The 25,612-nt window shown below is 36.4% G+C and overlaps 2 protein-coding genes across 3 annotated transcripts in view; both read left to right on the forward strand.

Moving 5' to 3' along the window:
• The first annotated feature begins 643 nt into the window (after positions 1–643).
• UBE2J1 (ubiquitin conjugating enzyme E2 J1) lies at positions 644–19,589 on the forward strand. The gene is made up of 8 exons (XM_087718759.1): positions 644–800; positions 7,651–7,724; positions 8,540–8,671; positions 10,145–10,229; positions 10,379–10,484; positions 13,301–13,430; positions 15,375–15,509; positions 18,520–19,589. Exons 1-8 carry the CDS (start codon positions 770–772, stop codon positions 18,784–18,786), a joined length of 960 nt encoding a protein of 319 aa, XP_087574885.1. The 5' UTR covers positions 644–769; the 3' UTR covers positions 18,787–19,589.
• Positions 19,590–22,691: 3,102 nt separating this feature from the next.
• GABRR2 (gamma-aminobutyric acid type A receptor subunit rho2) overlaps positions 22,692–25,612 on the forward strand; it is a 32,566-nt gene continuing 29,645 nt past the window's right edge. Inside the window, exon 1 of one of the 2 annotated variants that reach the window (XM_087718761.1) lies at positions 22,692–23,060. In XM_087718761.1, the coding sequence (XP_087574887.1) occupies positions 22,858–23,060 (203 nt within the window). In that variant the 5' untranslated portion in view covers positions 22,692–22,857. The remainder of the gene's footprint in view (positions 23,061–25,612) is intronic. The other variant, XM_087718760.1, reaches the window with a different exon arrangement.

The raw sequence follows: 25,612 nt of genomic DNA on the forward strand, positions 1-25,612 counted from the left end.
AGAATAGAATTAGAATAGCATAGCATAGAATTAGAATACAATTAGAATAGGATAGGATAGAATAAGAATAAATAGAATAGAATAGAATTAGAATACAATTAGAATAGGATAGGATAGAATAAGAATGAATAGAATAGAATTAGAATAGAATTAGAATAGCATAGCATAGAATTAGAATACAATTAGAATAGGATAGGATAGAATAAGAATAAATAGAATAGAATAGAATTAGAATACAATTAGAATAGGATAGGATAGAATAAGAATGAATAGAATAGAATAGAATTAGAATAGCAGAGCATAGAATGAGAATACAATTAGAATAAGATAGGATAGAATAAGAATAAATAGAATAGAATAGAATAGAATAGAATAGAATAGAATAGAATTCTTTATTGGCCAAGTGTGATTGGACACACAAGGAATTTTTCTTTGGGGCATATGCTCTCAGGGCACATAAAAGAAAAGATACAGGACCTAAGCGAAATAACCTAGCGGGGAGAGGCTACACTATTCTGTTTCTTTAAAAGTTACATGGAAACCAAATGCAGAAGAGAGCCATCAAGGGCTGCCGCCACGTCAGGGGAACTTCCGGGCGGTGGCGGCAAAGCTTACGAGGCTGCCGGGAAGAAGCGAGGGAGGGAGCGGGGAGGGAGCCTGGCCACTTCCCTCCTCTCGCTTCGACGCCGCTGCTGGCGGCGTTGTTGTCACTGCGAAGCGCCTTACGTGGCCGGACCGCTGGAAAGCATCCCAACAGGCAGGCTCCGTCATGGAGGCTCGCTACAATCTCAAAAGCCCCGGTGAGTCGCCGAAGACAGGGGGAGCGAAGGCGGGCAAGCGAAGCCGGCAAGCGCCGGGCAGCGCGGAAGTCTTTTGCGGGAGGCAGCTACGTGTCTGACAGCGCCGAGGCTGGGGAGTGGGGGGGGGGGGAGAGAGGAGGGAGGGAGGCACCACTAACGCGAGCCCGAGGCTTTGGTGCACGGCTAGGCCGGACTCCCGGCGGGGGCTCCGTCTTGCCTTTTGCCCTGCTGCCGTTTGGTACTTGAAGTGGGGGGCGGGGGACTCTTCTGCTCCGGCGTTTCCCCCATCAGGACCTTTCCTCCATTCAAGGGACGTGGTTTGTCTGTCTCTGGCTGCCGATTTCTCTCAAGAGGCAGGGAGATGAGCCGGAGGACCCCGGAACCCATCGGGCGGATGATGGGAGGGGAGCGGGACAAGGACTCTAAGTTTCGTTCTTGTATCTAACTTCTGTTATTGCTGTCATGAATATGTATATAATATCCTCCCCCCCCCCCACACACAGACATCCTCCCCCCATATCTTAAAAGCCTTAAAGACAAATTTTAAAGAACCTTTAAAAATAAAGGCATAAATTCCACAATATTGCACTATCAATTCCACTGCCAAATGTATATTAATTGGGATATACATATCCAAAAGGATAAAGGATATTAATTGAGTGGATATGCTTATATTCGATGTGTCATGTAACACTTGATTCACGTTTGGGTTTTTAAAAATAAATAAATCAGTGCAGCGTTGTCAAAAGATAAACCAGCAGACATAAGGTTTCATGCAGATTTAAAATTTCTGGATTATTATGGTGGTGTTTTTCATTGTTTACTTGAAGAATTGCAATGTCATATTTAGGATATCTTCCTGTGAAGTATTTTATTTCAGGGAAGTCCAGTTAATATTGTGTAAGAGGTTATTTAAATGTACTTTGGCTTTAGTGTTATCTATCTTCTGTTCGTTTTCTTCCCTGCCCCTCTCCTTTTTAGTACCCTGAAGACACAAGGACAGCCAGAACTTTTGAATATTTCAGCTATTCAGTTTCCTTTTTTGAACTCTCCTATAAAATATAATATTCAACAATGTCATAACTGCTCTGGAACAAAAACTGTCATGGTAGGACAGATAGAAATCAGATCTGACAGATTAATAATTGTCTCAGGAGAATATGTGTTCAGATTTTATTTGCTGAAAGAGTGACCATTGATTTCCATGCCTCTCTGTATTCCTCAGAATAATAACTGTTACCCTATGATTATGCATTCACAGAAAAATGTTCCATCTGCTCTGAGTAGAAAAACAAAAATAGTCTTAATAGAAGAGGAGAAAAATATGTCAAGCCAAGATGCTGTTATCAAGAATGAAAGTTACCATTATTATCACTGCCCACTATCATTTTCCAACTAGAGCTACCCATGGTAAAGCTGGACTGTAATATGCCTGTTTGATAATAGCATCAGATATTAATTGTGCACAGGAATGACCCCCACTAATTATTATACATCTAGCCAAGTTGGAAAGGTAGAATTTGATCAGCCCTCACAGTGTTACACACTATCCATAAAAGTAAAGGAAGTCCACACTCCCGCAAATGTAATATTAAAAAGGAAAAATAACTCAGTTAGCTACAATAATAGAGCCAATTTGATCTAGTGCACGAGAGTCAACCTCACCACATCACGTTGCTGTCACGTGACATTTTGTGATGTTTTTCCCATTCACACAGCTGTGGTGGGCATGGCCTGCACATGATGCATCCGACCCGTGGTTTGACACCCCTGGTCTAGTGGTTAAGGCTCTAACCTAGAAACCAGGAGACTGTTCTAGTCCCACCTTAGGCATGAAAGCCAGTTGAGTGACTCTGGGCGCATACCCCTCTCAGCCCACCCCACCTCACAGGTTGGTTCTTCTGGGAAAAATACAAGGAGGAAGGGGTACTACTGTAGATATGCTTGTATCTTAAGTTATTAAATAATAAAAATGTGATATAAATAATAAAAAGTTATGTTACACAGATACAAACAGATCAAAGCTGTTTTTTTTAAAAAAAAAATAAGGAAAGTATATAAACTACTTATTTGCTCTTATACTGAAGTGTACAGATAAGAGTGATAGAACTGCAAGAAAATAATGTATTTTCTTACTATATAATGCCAAATTGCTTCTATCAGCCTGTCTTGACTGATAAGGCAAAAACTTCAAGAGATTTCCAAAGGGATAAAAGCTTGGGTAAATAGATTTATTATAGAAAATGTATAAAGTCACACCAAGAAAATGTTAGTGATTGCTGTGTATCAGATGTGTACCCTATTTATACTAACTAAAGTTAAAATCATTGTGCCGCTTTCTTCTGAGTAATGCAGCAGACTAAAGAACTTTGTCTTTGGGTCTTGGTTTCCATGTCTTTTGTTTGAGAATGAGTAGCTTAGCCAACAGGCTGTTTACATTAAATAAGAGCAAAACATACTGCCCTACCATTTTTTAATGGGCATTTGTTTCAGAAAGACTTTGTAGCTATCAAGGGAAAAAACTTATAGTCACAGTGCATAGCTGAATGCACAACAATGGTGAAAAAGAGGGAAGTCTATCTTAGGCCTTTACGAAAAAGATTGGAAATAAAACTAAAATCTTTGTAATGTTCTTTTATATCTAGAATAATATGTACAGTACTGGCCACCGGAATTAGAAAGAGGACTGTCAAAAAATCAGCTTGAGCATTTAGTTTAGAAGAAAAAGCTAGAACATTTAGTTTTGAAAGAAAGTGACTAGAGGGACATGATAGAGATGTATGAATGCATGAAATTGGACAGGGAAACATTTTTTCTCTCTCTTTCTCGAAACCCTGATCATCCAGTGAAGTTGCCTGGAAAATTTAATACAAATATCCTTTTTCATACAGTGCATTAACTTGTGGAAGTCATTGTGACAAGATATTGTGATAGTGTAGAACATGATAGTGTCTCATGATAGTGTTAAGACAGTGTCTTAAGAACATAATAATGTTAAAAGTTTACGATCTTGTGGAGCCACATTATCAGCTGCCCAGGATAGGCTGTCCCATGGGCTGGACACCTGATGTAGGAAGTAAAAGGATGATCTTGATGAGAAGCTCCATTATCAAGGCAGCAAATAGGTAAACATTGCAGAAACCCAGATAAGGACAGAGAGTTATCATCTTTTCTAACCATCTTAAAAAAGTACCCCCCTAATTCATATGAATATAAAAGATGGAGGAAGAAAAATACATTTAGACTTGCAAGTGTTTGACAGTAGCCAATCTTAAAATAAAAAAGTTTTGGGCTACGTGGCATCTATTTTTTAATCTAGTCTACATTGCATTACAGTTTGTTGAATACATATTGCCCTACCTAAGTATAATATTTATTGTCATTGCACTTAAATACAACAAAATTGGTTAAGTAAACGTTTAGAATCAATACGGCTAAGATCTGAAGAACAATTCATTAGTTCTTTATATTCAGGGAACTTTGAACAGGTGTTCCTTCCTCATGCCTCATTTTAACCATGTCTTGAAACTGGGGGAATTTCATTGTGTAATACCAAATCAAGTTTGCAGTTGTTATGCCCAAGCTTTGGCTATACACTAACCAAAACAAACTCATCTGGTTACAAGGGAAGAAATCCTGGAATAAAATGTAATGATCCATTGTTAATACAACTTTTTAATAAATAAAAATATATTATTAAAATAAACCTAAAATAATATGTGGAAAATTAAAAGACTAGCGAAGGTAGACGAGAAAGGCATTTGATAGCAATTTGGAAAACCAAAATTCAGAAATGAATTAGATGATGAAGAAATGTCATATAGAGACTACAGCCATTAATCATCATGAGACCTGTTGTACAGACATTGGCTTTATTGCTCTTGTCTTCTAGTCCCTCTGATTTCTTTTTTAATTTTCTTGAAATAAACTTTTTCTCCTGCTGCACATTTCTTTAGGATTAAGTTAACCCTGCGGAGCCTCCTATGTTGAATGTTTACTGTGGCATAGTCATGGGGGAGCAAAGGGGTTTATATTGATGGAAGTAGTGTTCCAACATTGCAACTGAAGTTCCACCACTATGTTTTGTACTTTGTGATGTCTTGTTTACACACCATAAATACTCAGGAGCTTGCGGATGCTACTGAATGCTAATTAATCAAATCTACTGATTCTTCTAAAACTTTGAGGAAAAAAATACCAATTCAACTCTAGGTTTGACCAACAGCAAAGGTAATAGAATCCCTGAAAATGGGAACCAAATTATACATTTTGATGTGACAGGAAGGGAAGATTATTAAATACATGAATAGGAAAATATATTAACTATGGTTAATGTTAAGTAAATGTATAATAAATGTAATCAAACCTAACGTGTCTTGATTTACTAGTGTTTCTGAATATACAGCTGTCTGGATGCCATTCCAAATCCGAGTAATTTTCTTTGTTAAAAAGTGTCAGATTTTAGCTACAATTCTTCCTGGTCTACATATGGCTTTTTGAGACTGGAGCTTGCATTATGTTTGGGTGTAGGAGTGGTAAGACTAGAAACCCAGAGGCTGTGAGTTTTTGTGAGCCCCGCCTTTAGCAGGAAACCAAGAGGGTGACCTTAGGCCTCTGTTTCTCTCTCTTCCCCCCCCTCCCTCCCCCACTCTCTTTCACACACACACCAGTAGGAAGGAGGTAATGCAAACACGTCTGAAAAAACTTTGCCAAGAAAACTGCAGGGACTTATTCAGGTAGTTGCCCAAAGTAAAAAACTGACTTGAACACATCCTAAAACCCATAAAAATATTGTTTTACTTCTTGTAGGCTATATAAATGTTGATATGACCAAAATAAGGCCCATTGATTTTTGCCCTATTAAATTTATATATGTCAATTCATAATTTGCATGTTTATATATGGTATACATGGATATATAAATAAATAAATATAGTATGTGGTTTAAATTTGAGGTTAAGGCTTTTTTTTTTTTGCAATATGTGGCATTGTTAATGTTTATTGTGGGAATTTTAAAATTATTTTTACTGTACCATACTATTACAAACAATGGATATATTTGTAATGATACAGTACTTCCTCCTAGAGTTTGAATTACCTTCATAAGGGTAATTCTTGAGAAACTTTTACACATACCGGTAAATGGTTGCCAAGAGTTGAAAATGCAAAGTCTTCAGGTTTATTTTAAAAGCTGTGTTTTCTATTTAGTATAATTCTTGACTGTCTATTAATGTCTGTTAATGTTCTGTTTCGTAATCTAGATGAAGAACAAAGTGTTTTAATCCAGTAGGTGGCAATCTCTCATCTGAGGACAAGGCATTATGATTTTTATGATTTGCATAATTTGTATAATGTGAAAAGCAAGCCCACTCAAAAATCCCTTTTACCCTTGCAGGAATACCTAATAGCAAGCTGTTTTTATTAAAAGTACAATTAGTCCCCGATCTGCAATCATTTGTTTAATGACCATTCGAAGTTATAATGGCCCTGGAAAAAAAATACTTTATGACCAGTTTTCACATATGCGACCATTGCAGCATCCACAAGGTCCCATAATAAAAATATACTCGTTTGGCACCCCTCATGTATTTATGACTGTTGCAGTATCCCAGGGTGAGGTGACTATCATTTGTAACCTTCCCAGTTGGCTTCCTACAAACAAAGTCAACGGTGGTAAGCCAGATTCATTTAATAACCACATGATTCACTTAATAGCTGCAATGACTTGCTTACCTGTGGCAAAAAGTCATATAAATCAAGTGCTTCATTTAACAACTGTCTTCCTTATAAACCTAAACTTTGCGTTCAAATTTCTGGTTACCGTAAATCAAGGACTACCTGTATTTTCATTCTGATTATTTAGAGTTCCTTGAAAAGATAGTCTCCTTTAGATTGATTTTGATTCCTGATCTGAACCCATCTATGAAGGTTTTTTGGCAACAGTATGGTTTGTCATTATCTTATTTCAGAACATTTTTGGAATTTTGCAGTTTAGCCTATTGTTCTCATTCAACTGAATCTGTTCTGCTTAGTTTGAACCTAGAATGATTTAGTCAGGCATGACCACTTCCTAAGACAAAACTCCCTTATGCCTTTTCAAATATTGTGTCAATTTCTTTGATTAATAACTGATCCCAGTGAACTGCAATTGTACCTTAGAACTATTTGAGCCAAGATCTAAATAAAACTAACAAAAATGTGCTTGCATAGTTATGGTGAGAATCCATTAAGCTTAGCTTTTCTTTCCAGATTCACCCCTGCATTTCTCAAAGATTTCTCCATAAACCCTGTCCTCAAAGATTGGGGAGCAATTACAAGCAGTTTAGTTGTAGTATGTATCATTCCCCCAAAAGGAAAGTTTGATCATTCCTTTGGGCATCTTTTTTTTAAGTAATACAAGGAGTGCTTTGGATTCTAATTCCACTTACAGAACATCATTTTTATTCCATTACTTCATGCTGAGTATGTGATTCACTTCTCTCTTTCCTTCCTTTTTCATTTACAACAATTAAAATATCACTTATGTAATTAGCAAACTCAGAAACATTAAAATGTTTCCTTTGTAGATTAATCAGAATCAATTACTGAAACAAAAACTTCCAAATTACATTTATTTTCAGATGTTCTATTGGCCTTCAGGACATGAATATTTTCCCCATTAAATAACTAGAGTATAAAATTTAATATCATGATTTATGTTCAAGTTAACGATCTCTTTCTAAACATGACATTTGAGAGACTAATGTACATTTTGGAACTTTATCATTGAGTGTTGGGAATATTGATGTGCTCAGCCAATAGTTAGTAATATTTCACCTAGTCATATACTGTTATTTTTTCTTTCTTTCAGCTGTAAAACGTTTAATGAAAGAAGCTGCTGAGCTGAAAGAGGCAACAGACCATTATCATGCCCAGCCTTTAGAGGTTAGTGGATGCCCTTTCTATATGCAATTCATAGCTAAGGGATTTGGAGAAATTAAATTTAGAGAATTAAAAGGAGGCAAGCATGGGCATTTTGATTCTGAGCCTCTTTTTAGTTCCCCCTCCCCACTACCTTCAATCATGATGGTCAAAAATCAAAACAATGGCTGCTAACCATTTCTGATGGAAAGGAAACAGATATATGTCCTAAGAAAGGCTTATGGTAGTTTTTATGAAAATAAAACACTCAATGTTCTACCCAGCACAGGGGGAAAATCCTGACCTCACCTATGGTATGTACAATATTCACTTTTATTGGTAACTATTGATAGCTTTGCTGCCCCAACCAATTTTGAGTATGGCTCTTAAACAAGTAGACCTAGAAAACAATGATACATATAGACCTCATTGAACAACTATCCTGTTTAACAACCACTCGAAGTTATGTCAGAGCTGAAAATGTAGTTTTATGACTGTCATCCTATTTACATCCATCATAGCATCTCATGGTCATATGATTGCAATTTTCATGTCCTACAACTAGCTTCCAACAAGAATCAACAGAGAAACTGGCAGTAAAATTGGAAGACATGATCATATCTTACTTAACAATCTGTAGCGACTTGCTTGGCAACTGAGTGGGACTATTAAATTGGGATCGTAAAGTCGTTGATTCAAGGAAATAAATTTTAATATGCCAGTTGTGGCCTATTTAACCATAATGATGGCAGTCAGGGAAATGTTACTTCAAATTTAATTTGATGTACTTTTGAGTGAGAATGATTGACTGTTCATATTTCCTTTTTTTTCTTTTGTAGGACAATCTTTTTGAGTGGCATTTCACTGTAAGAGGTCCTCCAGATTCAGAGTTTGATGGAGGAGTTTATCATGGAAGAATTGTGCTACCACCAGAATATCCTATGAAACCACCAAGTATTATTCTCTTAACGGTAACAAACTTCAGGTGTCAGCTAGAAAACCACAAATGCTTTGTTAGATTATTAGATCTAAGTCTCAATTACTTAATATGTAAAATAATTTTAAGAAAAAAAATAAGTAATTGTTTTTTCTAGCCTTTCACTGTCAACACACAGGCATTAAATTACACTGGATTTTAAGGATTAAGCTATAATCCTTTTTCCCCTCCCTTGTATGCTATCCACTTCATCAGGCATCGTTCACAACAATGACACACCTATAAAATCTTTCAGTAGTAAAATCGCCTTGAAATACAGAGTCATGTTTTCATCTAACAGTTAAAAAAATAAATTAACCCCCTATTCCCTGAGGGAAACTAGCAGTTATCTGCTCTTTTATGTAGGAAGAATTGGAAATGTTTGAAGAATGAATGGGACATGGTTGCTTTCACATGCAAAGGAAAAATAGGTTTACAATTTTTGAAAATGATTATCAGCAGCAAGTGGTATTTGGGACCATTCCCCTTGTTTTCTTTTTATTGGTATTGAGAGTTTTACTATATTAAAATAATAAACAGATTAAAATAATAAACCTATCCATTATTTAGGAAATCATAAGTAGCTTTTTATTCACGTATGCTGGAAAAGCAGTTTTAGCTTCCTCCCTCACTCTGCCAATGGGACAGCTCCTCTCCATTAATTAACTAGGAAAGAAAGACCACGAGACTCCATGTGTGGAAAATCAAGTGTACTTTTACTAATTAAGAATGGTTAAAAGGCAAAGCGTAGCGAAGTCTGAATAATTAGGCACGAAAGCAATTGATATATGGAATAGCCCATTCCCCACCCCTTGGCATCATAGTCCCAGTCCAATTCTTAAGTCTTCCAAGTGTCAGGTGTGAGATAACTTCAAAAGGCATCACGAAGATGGAATGTCGGTGCCGTTAGTCCTGGCGCGAAACACCCACGCATGCGTAGTCTGATCAGTCGGTGAACTCCAGAACCTTCCTCCAGCACAATGAGTAACCCCTCCCAAATACCATGCCCTCCCTCCCCGTTTCATGGCAGCTGAAGTGATAGCAAAGCAGAAGCTGACAGTTTTACTATATTAAAATAATAAACAGATTAAAATAATAAACCTATCCATTATTTAGGAAATCATAAGTAGTTTTTTGTTCATGTATGCCGGAAAAGCAGTTTTAGCTTCCTCCCTCCCTCTGCCAATGGGACTGCTCACTCAAAACTTTTCCACGCCAGCCCTTGATAGCAGCCAGGTCATCTCATCAAGACTGTGATGACACAGCTTCCCTTTAAGGTCACAACTGAGCTGTTTTTTTTTCCTGCTTTTCTGACATTCCATATATAGCTTACTTCAGCAAAACCACAACCATGACACATCTCAAATCCATATGTCACAACATGAGTAATGCTAAATCTTAGGGTTTTTTTTTAAAAAAAAAAGTTTGATGAAATGATTTTTTTTCTTCTCAATTTGTCCTTTTTTAGGCCAATGGTAGATTTGAAGTGGGAAAGAAAATTTGTTTAAGCATCTCAGGACATCACCCTGAAACATGGCAACCATCTTGGAGTAGTAAGTATCAATAGTTTGATAAAGAAGCATATCTCTCTTAAAAAGACCATAGTAGCTCAGTGCAGCTGATTTTATAATTCATTTAGTCTCTTTCTCTGTTTCTCTCTCTCTCTGTGTATAATAGCTAATTAAAGTTATTTTTATTACAGTAAGAACTGCCTTGCTGGCTATTATTGGATTTATGCCAACAAAAGGGGAAGGAGCCATAGGATCTTTAGATTACACACCTGAAGAAAGAAGAGCACTGGCTAAGAAGTATGGGGGTTAGGTTTTATGTGAAACAAACTGTTATCTCAATTGTATAAAAAATGTTCTTGGATTTTGAAATAGATTTTCAGGCCTTTCAGTATCTGAGAGTATATTTTAAATCAAGATAGTACAACCTTTTTAAAACTGCTTGTGAACATTACACTGGGGGTTATCTGTGGTAGGGCAGGGGGAAATGGGGTAGCAAAAGCTACATGTTCTTAGCCTTATCATTTTTTTTAGCCTATATTGATTCCTTTCCTTTCAACTTGCCTAGTTTTTAGCCACTTATCCAAATCTTTTTGGGCAGGTGAGAGGCAGCATAAGAAATTTTGGGGACAGCACAGATTATGCCTTTGTACATAGATCACTAAGTATGATTTTCATTTTGAGAACTTCTGATGGAAATAAAGCATCTCCTTTCCTCTTTAATTTCTGATAGAACATTTATTTTTTTCTAGAATTTTTTTCAGCGGATTTTTATTCCAAATACCCACTGAGATTCACTTTTTTTTGGACTATGAAATTGTAAAGGTCTTAGATTGTAGTCACATTTAATCCTATGGTATCAAAATACCAGAGGCTTCTACTGATGTGTGATAAGGCCTGCTGTATTACTGATGCTTCTAGAATCACATATCACATTATCTATTTACCCTGCCATTAGGTTCTTCCCTATTTGTAATCTCAAAATCTGTAATCTTGTTGCTGTGGAATTAGGCATTTGATTCTGTTTTGGCTCCATTATTAGCTTTTTCAAGTATGTTATATAGACAGTAACAATACTATAGACTACTAAAGCTGTCTTGTCGTTAACTGGGCAAAACACTGCATCAGAAGGCAATGATTTTTGAATTAAGATGGGATAATTTACAGAATGCATCAAAAATCTAGGAGCTATGACACCCATAGGATTGAAATTTGGCAAATTTGTGGTCACTTCAACACTGCCACCCAGAGGTTCAGTAGACCAGTTCTGCCTTAGCCCCATCTTTTCAGCTGGAAATCAGGAAGAATGGTACCATCCAAGCCCTCTGGAAGCCAGGTAGATCAGTCTCAGCATCAGCTGCCACAGAGCAGTCAGCTACAGGTTAGGCTGGCTGGAGTCACTTTCTACTCCTACTGCTTTTTTGTTCTTGCTCATTCTGATTCTATGTTTAGGTAAGGAAATGTCTCTGAAAAAATGACCCCATAGGTTATAGGTTGTCTAGTCCTATATACATTCAGAATTGTTCCATTAATTCATTCAAGTTTACCGCTAGATGAGGGAATTCAGGATTTCAGCCTTAAATTAATTTAATAGGGCAAGAAAATTGATTTTGTATAATTACCTAATTGATCAATTTCTAGATAGGAAAATGAAATTTTCATTAGTAAAATGAATACCCAACCTGTCCTAATTTTTTAAAACTATCCGAATCTATTTGCCTGAAAAGACAGTGGGATTGTTTGTTTTTTAATCATAATATTTTGTGTTTTTTGTTTCCTTTATAAAATGGAACTAGTCAATTACACACTTCTTTATTTAGTCCACAGTACTTAAGCCAAGAGCTCTGTTCAGGTATAGCCTGGATTCAGAAAAAAATGTGGTTTTCTGTGAGTAGAGATTTTCCAGGAATGGAAAAATTTACTAGGGTCAAAATTTTATGCAGAAAATGTTTTTCAGGTTGGCATGGTGATTGCATGATGTTTGCTTACAAACAATGGTTCTAAAAAATTAAAAGCCAAAAGTACATTGCATATCACTTTATTGCTTATTCCCTAAAATTGTATCCAGTTCTCCAACAAAATATTTTTTCCCATATTAGAGTTTTTGATTTTTTTAAATGTAATTTTGAATATAATATAATTCAAAATTCATAAAATAGGCTGGATTTTTTCACAGAAAATAGTGTACTGCAGTCTATGGACTTTCAGAAAAGAATGGCAATTGAGGTCATACTGGTTTGCATTACGTTTTCCGGAAAACACATAGCTAAACCTGTCCTTGCTGTTTCTGTTTGTCTTTTCCTGACCATGGGAGCAGCTAACAAACCATGGTTTGTGGTTTATTTTCCATGAAATGTGAAGGAACACACTTGGTTTTTTTGCCTAGTCAAGTCAGGGCAAGCAATGACTTCTAATTCTATCTGGTTAGAAGAAGAAAAAAAGTAGACAAACAAGTCATCAAATAAATTTGTTTAGCTGTTTCTGTGGGCAGAAGGACCAGATGAAAAGGTTGATGGAGAAGCATTCTAGCTTAGTATGCCATGCAAATGCATTCATTAACTAGTCAGACTTGTTTCAGAAGTAAATCCCATTGAGTTAGCATTGCCATTTAAATTTATTGTTTGTCATAGTTAATTCCCTGTTAATTCCAAATAATACCCTGTTATTCAGGTTGTGTTTCATACTTCAAATAAACCAAGATTTATTTCCTATATGATTTGTTGAACAGTTAGAATACTGCAAATGATTGAAGGAATCATGACTTCACCCTCAGTTACTCTTCCTCCTATTTTGCACCTTTGTAAATCAGTTAAAACAAAACCAAGATGATGGCTTGTTTTCTACTCTTTTTACAATCTTAAAACATCTGGGTATAGAGTTATGCAGCAGATGTGTAAACAGAACTGCTCTGGCAGTTGTCTGGGGAAAGATGTGATCTTCTGCCAGCTTGTGCGCACTGCTGCATCCCCAATTGAGCCTTCACGAACACACAATACATTTCACAGATAAATCATTTATCCAAGGTTAATGCTAGCAAGGCTTAGCATTGCATGCAATATGTTATGTTGATGCTTGCTGATTGTTAAATTAACATATGGTCTGCTATTTTTCCCTAGGTCTCAAGATTTCTATTGTGAAGGATGTGGCTCACTTATGAAAGAAGTCCTCTTACCATTAACTTCAGGGAGTGTCTCAAGCCAGGCTGATCAAGAAGCCAAGGAACTTGCCAGGCAAATCAATTTCAAAGTAAAATAACTATTTGTTCTTCTTTTCTCTTGATTACTTTGGTGCATAGGACAATACCTAGGGAAGTAGATTAGTGGTGCCCAGCAACTAATACCAATCAAAGCAACATGGATTAAAGGGGGAAATTTTTCCTGAAAGTCATTGTTCTATCTCCATTTCACAGAATCCAAACTCTGCCTTCTTTCTTAGCTCTGTCTGATTTAAAAATTGATCCATCTAATGTACGTGGTGAAATATGTCAGGTCCCGCGCCCATAGCAGAATTTTAATTTTTCCTCATGTTCCCCTTTTCTCTAAATTTATTCCAAATAACTCTCCAGTGCTTAGGAGCAAGTTGTTTCAAGAAGGATAAGGAATCATACCCATTTCTCATTGTTACTGGAGTATTTTTCTTGCATTTAAACTTGATGCATCCTATTATTTTACAATACTTTATAATACTGCTGAAAGAGTTGGGTGCCAATCTTTACAAAAAAATAACTAATTACAGTCCTGTAGTAAGACTAACTTGCAAGCAGGATTTTTAAATGTTGCTTTGGTTGCTTTTTTAATATAAATAAAATTTTGAGAAAAGTTAACATTTTTGAGTAGAATACTAGTGTGTCTTTAAGCATAGTAATAGCTATTATAAAATCCCTTAGTGACTTCAGAAGCAATATCTCCATTGTGTTTTAAATAATAAAAATAATGCAAACATGGCTATAGACCAGAACTTTATATGTGACTGGAAATTCTGTTACCTTGTTTTTAAAAAAATCCTACAGCATTCTGGGTGTAGAGCTGAAATCCTCCATAAGATGTTTAGGGATGCAAGTGTGTGGTGCTTGCCAGGTTCTGTATTACGTGTGTGCATGTGTATTCTGCAGAGCCTCCATGTCCCAGAATAGACCTTATGACATTTCTGAGAAAATAAAAATGATGGATGACTACAGCCCAGTGGTTAGTTTTGAAGCTGATCCAGTTTTCTAGAACTGGATCAGCTTCTAGAAGAAAAAAAGATAAGTGGGAATAATAGAGGGTTTTTTATAGGATGAAGAAAGAGTGGAGAGGATAGATTGCATTCTGGAAATAGGTGCATTATAACTGGTTATGAGGCACAATGGCTCAACGGTTAAAGATGCTGAGCTTTGTCAGCTGGAAAGCTGACAGCCTGGGATCAAGACCTGAGTGCTGGGCAACGGGGTAAGCTCCTGTTCCTTGCCCCAGCTCCTTCCCAGTTTGAAAGCATGCAAATGTGAGTAGATAAATAGGTACCATTTCCGTGGGAAGGTAACAGTGTTCCATGCATTTTTGGCACATAGTCGTACTAGCCACATGACCACAGACAATGCTGGCTCCCTTGTCCAAGAAACAGAGATGAGCACTGTGGCCTAGAGTTGGACACCGCTGGACAGGGAAACCTTTGCCTTTACTTTAACTGGTTATATTTATAAGTGAACATGCACCTTTCCCTCCCCAGCAGCTATTGCACAAGAGAAAACATAGCAAGTTCTCAAAGTCAATAATGCTGCAAGCACTTCAGAGAGGACTATGGGAGTAATGTTTTCTTCCCATAAGAATGGAAAGCCATTCTGTGGACTGACCTGGCGTTCAATTGGAGTTCATCTCATTGCCACCTCCTAATATCTACCATCGTTTATATTTTATGGATATGGGAATTTTTTTTGTTTGCTCTTCGGGGATTTAATAAACTAAAAACAAAAAGGGATCTTGATTTTCTTTCTATGTCATATTTCAATCAATCATCTATTCCAGAATTGCTTGCCTTGTTTAATAATATCTTTTCCTAAATTTAACAAGATGCCTAAGCAGAAATATAACTCTTACAAAGTGTTCAATAGTGTTGCAAGAAAAATGCATTACATAACATCTGTTCCCCTAATTGATTAGAATTTCAGTGTCCCTTTGATGTAATAATTTATGGTGTTTTCTCATTTTGCTTAAGGCTGAAGGTAATTCATCTAGGAAATCTGTTACTGAACCTTTAGATATGTCAGAATTTAATCACCTTGGGAATTCCTCTGAACACCAACAAGAAATTACAACTCCAGCATTCCAGGATACCACCAGCAGTGAAATGGTGGGTATTTCATAAATGAGGCACAATCTTGGAAAAGTCAACTTAATACTGCTTAGGTGCAGTTAGAAATCTATTTAAATACAGATAGTCCTCAAATTACAACAGTTCATTTAGTGACCGTTCAAAGTTATAAAGGTTCTGAAAAAATGACTGATGACTGTTTTTCACACTTATAACAGTTGCACCATCCCCAAAGTCACATGATCGGATACTTGGCAACTGACTCATATTTATGACAGTTGCAGTGTCCTGGAGTCATGGGGTCATTTTTTGTGACCTTCTGACAAGCAAAGTCAATGAGGAAGTCAGATTCACGTAACAACCTTGTTACTAACTTAACAACTGCATTTATTCAGTTAACAACTGTGATAAGAAAAGTCGTAAAAAAGGGTAAAATTCACGTAACAACTGTCTCGCTTAATGAAAGAAATTTTGGGTTAAGTTGTGGTTGTAAGTCTAAGACTGTACATGTTAGCATTTGATTGAAAGCAGCGGTATCAATAGGAGTGGATCAGTTATGTTGAAATGATAGGCATGACTGGACAAACTCTTGCCCCTTTTTAACTTCTATTGCACATGCGTAAAAAGCTTTCCGTTGTTCTGTTGCATCTACCATTTTGACATCATTGGCCCTCCCAATAGCCTTGATTAAAACCACTGAGGGTTTTTTTGCATGTCCCTATAGTCTTTGCTTTTTCTGACTCTTACGTGTATCTAAAAGTAAAAGGCACTGAATTTGTTGCCGCTTACTTCTGAAGGTTTGTAAATATTTGCTTTCAGCTTCTTCGTCATCAGCTGTAGCTCATTACTTTTTCTTCCAACTTCCCTATCACTTCCCATTTGTAATCTGCTTATAATCAAGTAAGGAAGCTGTTTTCCTTTGAGCGGCTTACCTTTTTAGAATACAGGTAATCCTCAACCTACGACCACAATTGAGTCCAACGTTTATGTGCCTAAGTGAGAAATTTGTTAAGTGAGTTTTGCCCCATTTTACGACTTTTCTTACCACATTGGTTAAGTCAACCACTGCAGTTAAGTTAGCTGCACGATTGTTAAGTGGATCTGGCTTCCCCGTTGACTTTGCTTGTCAGAAGGTTGCCAAAGGGAGTCACATGATCCTGGGACACTGCAACCATTGTAAATATGTACCACGTGCCAAGCACCTGAATGTAAATCACAGGGCCATGGGGATGCAGTGATGGTCATTAGTGTGAAAAATGGTCATAAGTCACTTTTTTCAGTGCTGTTGTAACTTCGAATAGTCACTAAGCAAACTGTTGTAAGTTGGGGACTACCTACCTGTATACCTAGAGCAGAGGTCTTCAAACTTGGCAGCTTTAAGACTTGTGAATAGCTGGCTGGAGAATTCTGGGAGTTGAAGTCCACAAGTCTTAAAGTTGCCGAGTTTGGAGACCCCTGACCTAGAGAAATGTTTTTGTCACCACAGTAAGGACTTGTTCATAGATCCAGTTTCCTGTTAGCCCAAATCTTTAATGATACACAGTACATAAGAAATAAGAGTTTTGCTTTGTTCTTTAATGATTTTCAGCATTTACTTATTAAACATGCTTCCTGTTTCTTTACGAACACTTTAGTAAATATAACTGCATGAAGGGAGATTAATTTTATCCATTTTAAATTATTGTGTGTTTTTTAAATTATGACATATTGTGTGTGGGTTTTTTTTTAATTATGACATATTAATACAACCAAGAAGAGCTGGTTATATAATCTTTCCACTTTGAAAGTAACTGAGACTTGCTGTTTATCCAGGACAGCTGCTGCTATGACTGTAGATGCAATCTAAATTCACTGATAAATTGTAGACAAATCCCAGTTAAGCTGTATGAGTGGGTGTATGGGTTTTTAGAGTTGATGGGCTACAGATTGGTTAAAAAAAATCATGTCAAATCACATCAAAGCATCTGTTCCTGGGTACAGAGTATTTTTCAGCTTTTTAACAGAGGTAGACATGTCAATATTACATAGATTTTCCCAATAAAGTTTTATTGATATGCAATTTCAATTTCATGGCATTTAACTTTATTTTTCCTCTACAAGGCTCATCACTTTTGAATGTGTGGTTTGATATTTATCGCTCTTTTACTTTCTTTTTGGAAACTGACCCATTGTGAACACCAGAAATAATCACCTTATTTTAAATATGTAAACAGAATGCTATTACCTTGTTTTAAGTAACATTATTTATTCCTATTACCTTTTTGCCAAACTATTCGGAGTAAGCACCCTCCATAATCAAGTTTGTTAGTTACATATGATCAATACTCAGTTATTCAAAGTACATTAATATTTTAAAGGATCCCCTTGTTGATCTTTCTCTTTCTCCCTCTCCCTCCCTCTTCCCCCCCTACTTGATGATGCCTTATATAATCTCTTCCAGTATCCTCTTGTGGATATTAATACAGTAGAATGAACAGATACATGCAGGAACTCAACCCTTGTAGGCAGTCCAAGTAGTTAATGGTATCTTAACATCAGTGAAAGTTAAGTTTAATTAGGAGAGGTATAATTCATCCATATTTTGATGAGGGTCATCCACCAGATCCAGTGCCATTCTCTGGGGCTGGACTATGATTAAAAGAGGTCCAAAGATAGAGTACTCTACAGCTGAAGCTTATATGCCTGCTCAACAATGGTCTTTAAATAGGAAAGGAAGCAGGGAGATAATTGTGTAATTTAACTGGATCCAGAGATAGCTTCTTCAGTACCAGCTTTAGAAAGCTCTCACCCCTTGCCGGTCATGCTCTGTTGTTCTATGGACTTTCAAAGATCTTTTGTGTTAAAATATAATTGATTCCCCATTGTGCTGGGAACAGTTAATACTAATATATTGATTCTGATTGGCAACATTCTACCTATATAAATAATAATTAACTCAAGCAAGATGACAACTTGCTGTTCTCATTTTAAATACTGGCTAAATAATTCTACTATGTAGGACATTTTGTTTTCAGTTCTGTTTTGCTGAATTCATTTTTCTCACTTTTAGTCTGGAAATCCAACCAACTCTGCCACTTCAAATCAAGAGGAGATCCATTCTCAACCTGCATCCAATAATACTTCTGTGAGCCCCCGCCAAAGACATAACCAGCACAGAAGAGCACCAGGTTTAACCAACTTCAATCAGGTTCAGCAGCCAAGAGTCAACACAAGCCACATGAGATCCAATATGCTGATTCTCCTCCTTGTTTTAGCATTGGCAGTACTAGTCGTTAGACGTATATATCTAGCCAATGAATATGTATTTGAATTATGAGATTCTCTCATTTTGAAAACCAATGACTTGAACGTGTTATTGAAATGTTCTATGTTTGGTATGTCATGAGGATTGTTTACATAAGATTACTTTTTGTATTTTCTCATTTTAAAAGTGAATGCCAATGTACCTGACGAGGTACATTAATATTTTCAAGGAATATACACTTTGATAGTGGTAATGGTTGATTAATCTGTACAAACTGACAGATTACCCAAAATGTCTTTTGAGAATATTCTGCATTAGCAGGATATTTAGGGTGAACGGAATTACTGCATTGTGCACAAGTTTTGATGGGTACTTTTAACTGACAGCCCTAAAATTGTGTTTTATGCCAATATGGATTTATGGATAATTATTAAAAATAGAAAGACAATAAAGGTTTATTCAAGACAGGACTCCTTAAATTGAAATGCAGAAATGTTTGCATAGTAAATGTTATTAAATAAAGGAAAGTTAGTAATATATACTAGGCACATTTATTTCCTACCTAAAAATTCCAGGAAATGAAACGCTGTAAATTTTGAGCATTTTTAAAAAAAGTGGGGAGAACAGAATATACTTTACTTTTTAATTGTCCTGAACCTAGAATAATCTTTTGCAAGTTTTGAAGGCTACTTTTAAAATATTCAGTTGTGTATATTTTGCTTTTTTAAAGCTGAGAATCCCCCAAATTGTTATGTAATATTTACCCAAATATTATTGACTATAATTTATTTCACAAATATACATAATGCATTGAATTGATTGTTCATGTGCCCATCATTAAAAAATAAAATGCTTTTTAAAAACCCATCAACAAAGTTAGAATATTTTCATAAGTTTATTTAAGAAATGCTTCAGAAAATTAAGTTTTATTATTAGTTGAGCTTGCTTAATTGCTTCATTCATTGACTTTGCAAGCAATTGTTCCAAGTAGGAGCTAAAAGGCCGTGTTGTTAGCCATTTAGAGTTGATCAGATCAGGAAACTGACTCCACGGGAAGACTGGAACTCTATTGAAATGGGCTCTAGTAATCGAGCCTTGCAAGCTGGCTGTGCTTTCCCCCTCAAGCTTTTATCCTGGAAGGACCCAGTCTGAGCTTCTTCCTAGTACTATCTCTTTCCCCAGGTTTTAAGGAATGCTCTGTCCTCTTTGTTCACACAGCAACAGTTTCTGAATATTTTCTTCAAAGCTGTCCCCTGACTCTCTCCCTTCTACACCTCAGTCAGCTTCTAATTTGTTTAATCATTTCCACTGGCAATTAGTCAAATAGCAATGATCAGGACCAGGTCATATGCACAAACATATCATTTGTGGGTAAGCAAGAAATATCTGGAATTAAAATCAAATCAAGAAAACAATAGCAGAAGGGAATAGTTGTCAGTGATTTTTTTTCATTTACAATTATCTGAAATATTTTAAATGAATAAAAAGATGGTATGCACAAAGACAGAATTTGAAATACAATGAACAGATGAACACATAATTGCTGAAATTGCAAACTTCTGTTGAGATTTAAAGCAGGAAGAACAGGTTAAAGAATATATGATCAAATGGGCTAATAATGTTGATTATAAAACATAAATCAGTGGGAAAAGATGTGGCTAAAAGGGTTAAATGTGTGAAACAATCTCAAATATATTTTTTATAAAATGATGTATTTTGTTGACAAAATGCCAGAGAAGTTATTTAGAATGTAGAAAAGCACTTCAAATGTATATTGGAAATATGAACAACATGAGACATTTATTATATTTGGTAGTAAAGGGTAAAGGAATCCCTGTGGATTTTACTCAGCCAGTCATTGTTGACTATAGGGAATGGTGCTCTAGAAAGAGTGCACAGAAGAGCAACAAAGATGTTTAGGGGACTGGAGGCTAAAACATATGAAGAACGGTTGCAGGAACTATGTCTAGTCTGGTGAAAAGAAGGAACAAGGGAGACATGATAGCAGTGTTCCAATATCTCAGGGGTTGCCACAAAGAAGAGGGAGTCAAGCTATTCTCCAAGGCACCTGAGGATAGAACAAGAAGCAATGAGTGGAAACTAATCAAGGAGAGAAGCAACTTAGAACTAAGGAGAAATTTCCTGACCGTTAGAATAATTAATCAGTGGAACAACTTGCCTCCAGAAGTTGTGAATGCTTCAACACTGGAAGTCTTTAAGAAGAGATTGGAGAACCATTTCTCTGAAGTGGTATAGGGTTTCCTGCCTAGGCAGGGAGTTTGACTAGAAGACTTCCATGGTCCCTTCCAAGTCTCTTATTCTATATTCATCATCATTTCAAGGCCATTGATCCAGTGCTGTCTGAAGACATTTCCACATCATGTGGCCAGCAAGACATCATGGAGCGCTATTACCTTCCCACCAAAATGGTATCTTTATTGGTATTTGCATGCTTTCAAACTGCTAAATTGGCAGGTGCTTGGGGGCAAGGAAAGGAGCTCACCCTGTCGTGCTGGGCTCCACTCTCAAACCTGGCTTGCTGGCTTTCCAACCATCAAGCCCAGTGTCTTAACCACTGAGCCACCATGTTTGGTGGCATTTAAAATAGACATTCTGGATTCCATTGAGTATTGATCTTTAAAATCTTCTAAATCAAAGTATGCATTTGAATCCAAATTCTTTTAGCTTTTAAAAAAATGTTTGGTGGACATGTAATAAAGCTTTAAAAGTTTGTATTCAGATACATACTTTGATTTAGAGGATTTCAAAGACCAATACTCAATGGACTCCTGAATTTTTCATTTTAGGGCGAATAGATAAAAGATTAGAAAAAAAGTTATGCAAGATTATTTCAATAGTAGAATACTGAGGCAAGTTTACTATACACACAGAGATAGAAAGAGTCAACATTACCCACTATGGAAGTTAATAATGGGGAAGTTGATAGATTTTGCTGAAATGGATAAATTGTCTTTTTTGTTTAGAGAAAATATATTATATACATTTATTGGTAACTGGAAGCCTTCCATACTTTTTGCATAAAAATGAAAAAAAATGACTTTGAGATTACAGAAAAAAGGTAATTTGACGTAACTTTAAGACAAGGTTAAAAAAATATCAGTACTTATAGCAGCTATGAAAAATGTTGGAAGTATTTTATAATTTCCTATTCTCTTCAAGGGCTTTTTTTACTTTTTTATTTTGCTTTTTTCTTCCTTATACGTTAGCTTGGATTACTTCTTAAAACACTTTAATAAAAATGATACACTGAAAAAAGAAAAGTAGGACACCAAGTAATCCCACTATTCTACTCCACAAGGAAAGGAACTTGATTTGATGCGGACAAAGTATCCAACGCCTTTACCAATTCAGTACTTTTCTTAAAATCTTGACCACTGAACACTGCACTCGAAACCCTCTCTTAAGCCAAACACAATTTTTACATACCACTGATTTGTAAACTATGGCTTAATGTCTTGACTTGTAATTTAAACTACGATAACTTTAAACAATGGTTGGAGCAAACAAACCATGGCTTTTCGCGTAGATTTAGCCACAGGGACAGATACTGACTGACACAAAACAGAGAGAATGAAGGTAACAGTGGAGTTTCCAGCTGGCTGGAAAACTAAAGGGAGAAAAAAGGAAACAGACATAAAGAGTTAGAAAGAAATGACCAACTAGGGCATTTCCAAATTCCCACTGAGCAGCTATTTCAACCGCCCTTCCCCCCCCCCCCCCCCATCTCAGGTCCGAAACACCTCGCTCTCCATAAGCAGCAATGGAGAAACATAGTGGAGAAATAGCAATCCTTAATAATAATGATGATAATTAAAAAAGAAACAGTAGAGAGGCCGGAGAGAAAGGCGTTCCCGTCCCCGAAGTCCCCTGATTGGCCCAAAGCCTGGCGCATGGCATCCCATCCCGCGTTTCCATTGGCTGTTGGCCACCCATGCAGAACTCAGTGGAAACACGGCCAGCTAGGATTACTTTCTTTCCCGAGGGACGGCTAATCGGCGAGCAAGGAGGGGAGGAATGGATGTAGGGTAGACGGTTTAGGAAGCTGGTTTAAAATCTGGAGGAGAAAAAAAAAGCAGCTTTTCTAATAAGAATGGTCGCTCGGACAAATGCAACGCTTGAGAGATGCAGATAGTTCGATGTTTAAACCGGAGTGCATTTTACCCGTCAGGAGGCGGCTGGACGGAAGGCACAGGGAGAGCTGATTCCCAAAGTATGCTGTATTTTGCAAAACTCATATTGCTGATCTTTTGCGGGGCCCTTCTCGGAGAAAGTAGGAAGCACAAAAAAGGGAGATGGACGGCAGAAGCGCAGGTGCAAAAAATAAAGTAAGGAGAGCCTTACGGTTAAATCCATTTATTCCTTTTCCTTTGGTTTCTCTCTACTTGTATGTGTTTGCGGGGAGGGGTAGTTTTTGCGAGTTTTATTATACGTTCCTGCATAAGAAGTTTGTAAAGAGCGCGCGTTGTACTAAGAGTACAAGTACAGTAACTATAAATGGGTATTATTTCCAAGATTTCTTTTCCCGACTAGCGTTAAGAATGCCTCTGAAATCCAGGTGGTTTTCATTCTTGACTTTGTGAGTCAGGTGGAGTTCGACCACAAACCAGGTTGTTGCTGAAACACTAGCTCTGTTCAAAGCAATCTGAGAGCACACAATACTTTCGTAGGAAATCCTGAATTGTTTTTACGCTGTTACACTGTTATGTAGCACGTCGTATTTTCACAGTATTTAATAGAGAAAGCAGCTTCTGGAGAGATGCTAAACTCTGTATTTAGCACAATCTTCATCTGGGATTTCACTTAGAATCTTGTACTGGGCACTGTTGGGCCAAAGTTTTGAGAGGGAGAAAAATATTTATCTAAAGAATTGCTGCAGTTTAAGAAAATGCAATTTGAACATGTTTAGTTGGAGAGAAATAATGTTTAGATCACTAAGTTTTATTATTAAATAAATTTGCAGCTGTCCTGTTATTTATTTGCAAATGAATTGAGTATTAGTGATGAAAAACAGATGTGGAATAGCAAGAAAGATCTTTAAATTTATCAGATTTCATGTCAAAATAGCATGTTTATATAGGGGGAAAATAGCCTAAAATAGTTGCCAAACCTTGAATACATCTTGGTTTTGACCTGCTGTCCAGTAAGAATTGCTTATTTTCAGCCCACTTGGCTAACTCAGGCGTACAAGCCAGGTTTATTTAGCAAAACCATAAGATTTTTCTTCCCTTTCCTACTTTTTCATCTTTTAAGCTTTTCCAAATCTTCCCCAAGAGCTTGTTGCTGTTCCATGCCAGTCATGCAGAGGTTACATAGGCTTGGAGTTTATCTGCTGTCAGATGTACAGCTCAAGATTAGGATTTGGGGGAAAGGTTAAGACTTGGTAAAAGAATAGTAAAGTTTCAGTGGAGAAAAAAAGATGTACCAGATTTGCACAAGACAGTTTTCCAGAGTGAATGCTGAACTAGATAATCGGTTGCTGAAAACGTCCAATGGCCTTTCATCTGATAGCATTTTCTCAGGAAAATATGATATGAAGATTAACATGGAAGCAAATACAAGGACACTGTAAAAATGGGGACAAATGCTGGAGAAGGGACAGAACACTAGCAACAAAACCCTTTTGTATGACTGTAATACTGGATTATTAATAAAACAAATGGGTGAGATATATGGGATTTGCCTCTGCATGGCTAGCATGCAAACTAACTAAAGCCTTCCAAAACATCTTATGTAAACCTAAAGACTGAGTAGCTGAAAAAGAAAAAAAATGGGCATCATCTACAATATACAGTGTAAAGATTCCAACAGCCACTATGTAGGACAGGCAGGCAAAAGATTAGCAGAGCACATCCATGAATGCCAACTAGCAATGAGAAGACCAGATAAAACACTCCTTACTTTCACAACATATGGACAGACTTAATCATACTTTCAACTGGGAAAACTGTGAGCATCTTAGACCACGCTAGGAAATTCAGCTTGACACTCCCAACAAATCAACCATTGATTATATATATATATATATATATATATATATATATATATATATATATATATATATATATATATATATATATATATATATATATATATATATATATATATTTATTTATTTATTTATTTATTTATCATTTATCATTTATCAATCTATATATATATATATATATATATATATATATATATATATATATATATATATATATATATATCATCTATCTATCTATCTATCTATCTATCTATCTATCTATCTATCTATCTATCTATCTATTAGTGTCACAACCCCTGGTAAGCCCCAATTATGGGAGGAAGCTAACTGCTTCCAACATCTGTCAATCGGCTCGTCACAAGAGTCCATCACGACAGAAACCCAATATTTTTACTGTTGCCTTTTGTTATATTTGTGTTTTTATTTGTGCTGATAAATAAATAAAGAGAGACTAGTATAGATCTATTTCAAGCTATTTAGCTCTCATCAGCTAGCCATACCCTTACTGGGATTCGAACCTGTGCTGTATTGCATCTTAGGCAAACGTCTTAGCGTCTTATATATGCTTATATATATAGGCATAAGCATAAGCATCATTTACAGACCATTCAAAAGGAAACAAAAAGACCAGAACACTTCTTTGCCAGCAGTCAACATTCAGATAAACAAGAATTAACACCAGGATTGAAACTAGATAATCAAGCAGCAAACAATTCCTAATGAAGGAATTACCAACTCAGACTAACAAACAGCAAACAACAGCCTAATCAAGGAACTAACCAGGGGAAAACAACAACTTCAATACTAATAGGACATGCTATGTAAAGAGAGTAAAGCCCACTCTTTTTTAGCATTGGCTGAAGATGTTGCCTAGTTGGATAAAAAAAAACC

This window comes from Thamnophis sirtalis, unplaced genomic scaffold (assembly GCF_051295495.1).
Source record: "Thamnophis sirtalis isolate CommonGarterSnake01/CBP01778 unplaced genomic scaffold, rThaSir2_p1.2 scaffold_6, whole genome shotgun sequence".
Lineage (NCBI taxonomy): Eukaryota > Metazoa > Chordata > Lepidosauria > Squamata > Natricidae > Thamnophis > Thamnophis sirtalis.

Excerpts from the sequence above, each read along its gene's own strand:
- UBE2J1 (XM_087718759.1), top strand. The coding sequence starts at position 770 with ATGGAGGCTCGCTACAATCTCAAAAGCCCCG. Across the intron at positions 8,672-10,144 it reads CAAGTATTATTCTCTTAACG|GCCAATGGTAGATTTGAAGT; the intron begins GTAACAAACTTC and ends GTCCTTTTTTAG. Across the intron at positions 10,485-13,300 it reads AGAAGAGCACTGGCTAAGAA|GTCTCAAGATTTCTATTGTG; the intron begins GTATGGGGGTTA and ends ATTTTTCCCTAG.